At 52.1% G+C, this 1033-nt stretch overlaps 1 protein-coding gene across 2 annotated transcripts in view; it reads right to left on the bottom strand.

The window, feature by feature from the left end:
- Window positions 1-171: 171 nt before the first annotated feature.
- LOC118453315 overlaps window positions 172-1033 on the bottom strand; it is a 6256-nt gene continuing 5394 nt past the window's right edge. The window contains exon 8 of one of the 2 annotated variants that reach the window (XM_035903686.1): window positions 172-1007. In XM_035903686.1, the coding sequence (XP_035759579.1) occupies window positions 851-1007 (157 nt within the window). In that variant the 3' untranslated portion in view covers window positions 172-850. The remainder of the gene's footprint in view (window positions 1008-1033) is intronic. The other variant, XM_035903687.1, reaches the window with a different exon arrangement.

Below are 1033 nucleotides of genomic sequence, written 5' to 3'. Positions count from 1 at the left end.
TTATTAGGATTATTACTATTTTATCTTATTAAACTGTCTTTATCTCAGCCCTTGGCTCTAACCTTTTATTATCTCCCCGATTCTTTCCCCCATCCCACTGAGGGAGGGGGGCGTGAGCGAGCGGCTGCGTGGTGCTGAGCTGCCAGCCGGGTTAAACCATGACACTGCTGTCATTAACAGGAGGTTCTCATGACACCACACCTGAAAGAGAACGTTCCCTTTACAAATGGCAGCAGCTGTCAGTCTGTCTGGGTTTACTGGGGACCCTGGGGATGTGGGGCCGGCCGGGAGGCTTCCCGCACGCAGAGCTGCAGGGCCCAGTTATATTTGCAGGAATATCTGGGGGGGAGAAGTAGGGGGAGGAAGAGAAAAAGAGACTTTAAAAAGCCGCAGAAATAGGTGAATTCTTAACTCCTGCCTCTAACGCAGCCGCTAATAATCTCTGCTTTAGCAGAGCTGGCTGCTCTTGGGTACCAGCAAGAAGCTGGTTACCGTGCCGGCACCCTGACGGGAGGAGGGCATTTCGCCCGCGGTACTTTCCGAGTTACTTCGTCTCCCACGACCCTCCGCCGCCTGATTTGCTCCCTGCAATTAGCGGATGCCACAGGCCATAACGACCTCTGTGGCCTCTGGCCATTTGATGTCCCTTAAACCCGCCAGGCTCTAAACACGCAAGCTGACATTAAGCTGCGAGTTGCAGTTTGCCTTTATCCCAACGGCTAAACGCAGCCATGCGTCATCGTGTGACTGGGAGCAAAACCACAGGGCGCCGAGAGGCTAACGCCGCCTTTTGATTTGAATGTCTGTTTTTCTTACGTCTCCTGATCTTCAGTTGCGTGCTCCTCTCAAGTCAGGTTGCTGTAGGAAGTGTGGCTCCTGCTAAAGATAACGGGATTTTTTTCCCTGTTTTCTTGACAGAGGAAGCCCGGGGAAGGGGATAAGTGGTGGCTGGGCTGAGATGCGGATGTGACGCCGCCTGTTCAGACAGGAGAAAACAAGAAGGAAGACTGGGAAAAAAATAAATGAAGTTAAT

This window comes from Egretta garzetta, unplaced genomic scaffold (assembly GCF_000687185.1).
Source record: "Egretta garzetta isolate BGI_Z169 unplaced genomic scaffold, ASM68718v1 scaffold571, whole genome shotgun sequence".
NCBI classification, from domain to species: Eukaryota; Metazoa; Chordata; class Aves; order Pelecaniformes; family Ardeidae; genus Egretta; species Egretta garzetta.
This window is presented reverse-complemented; position numbering and strand designations above follow the sequence as displayed.